This window comes from Puntigrus tetrazona, chromosome 4 (genome assembly GCF_018831695.1).
Source record: "Puntigrus tetrazona isolate hp1 chromosome 4, ASM1883169v1, whole genome shotgun sequence".
Taxonomy (NCBI): Eukaryota; Metazoa; Chordata; class Actinopteri; order Cypriniformes; family Cyprinidae; genus Puntigrus; species Puntigrus tetrazona.
Genome location: NC_056702.1, coordinates 20,514,606 through 20,515,314, shown reverse-complemented (window position 1 = coordinate 20,515,314; position 709 = coordinate 20,514,606). Strand labels below are relative to the sequence as shown.

Sequence of the window (709 nt, the reverse complement as noted above, 5' to 3'; positions counted from 1 at the left end):
AGATTTCAGATAACCCTGGATCTCCTGCATCAGTGAATCATCACCCAGTTCATTCAGACAGTGGAACAGATTGATGGATTTCTCTGAATTTCTCTGATTCTCCCTGATCTTCTGTTTGATGAACTGAACTGTTTCCTCTTTGTTGTAGGAGCAGCTTCTTGTCTGTGTCAGTAGTTTTCTTAGAGTCTGATTGGACTCCACTGAGAGACCCAGAAGAAACCGCAGGAAAAGATCCAGGTGTCCATTCTTACTCTGTAGAGCCTCGTTCACAGCTCTCTGATGCAGCTCAGATAAAGGTCCAATTTCATTAAAGAAGACAGAAAAGAAAGATTTTTGTTGGATTTGGTCAAACACATTTATCTTCTTTATTGTTAAGGAGAGGTGCGCATATAGAGCTGCTAGATGTTCCTGAAGACTCAGATGAACAAAGCTGAAGACTTTCCCCTGAAAGAAGCCCAGCTCCTCTCTGAAGATCTGAGTGCACAGTCCTGAATAAACTGATGCTTCTGTTTCATCAATGCCACACTCTCTCAGGTCTTCATCATAAAAGATCAGGTTTCCTTTCACAAGCTGCTGGAAAGCCAGTTTCCCCAGTTTGAGGATCAAGTCTTCATCTGTCAAGTTCTTCTCATAGTCTTTCTCATGATTGATGTTGGTCTGAAGGATCAGGAAGTGTGTGTACATTTGAGTGAGAGTCTTAGGAATCTCT

The 709-nt window shown here is 42.0% G+C and overlaps 1 protein-coding gene across 1 annotated transcript in view; it reads right to left on the bottom strand.

Annotated features, from left to right (window-relative positions):
• Nucleotides 1–709, bottom strand: part of LOC122342276 (protein NLRC3-like) — a 10,219-nt gene that overhangs the window by 315 nt on the left and 9,195 nt on the right. The window contains exon 8 of the mRNA XM_043236074.1: nucleotides 60–707. Within this exon, the coding sequence (XP_043092009.1) occupies nucleotides 60–707 (648 nt within the window). The remainder of the gene's footprint in view (nucleotides 1–59; nucleotides 708–709) is intronic.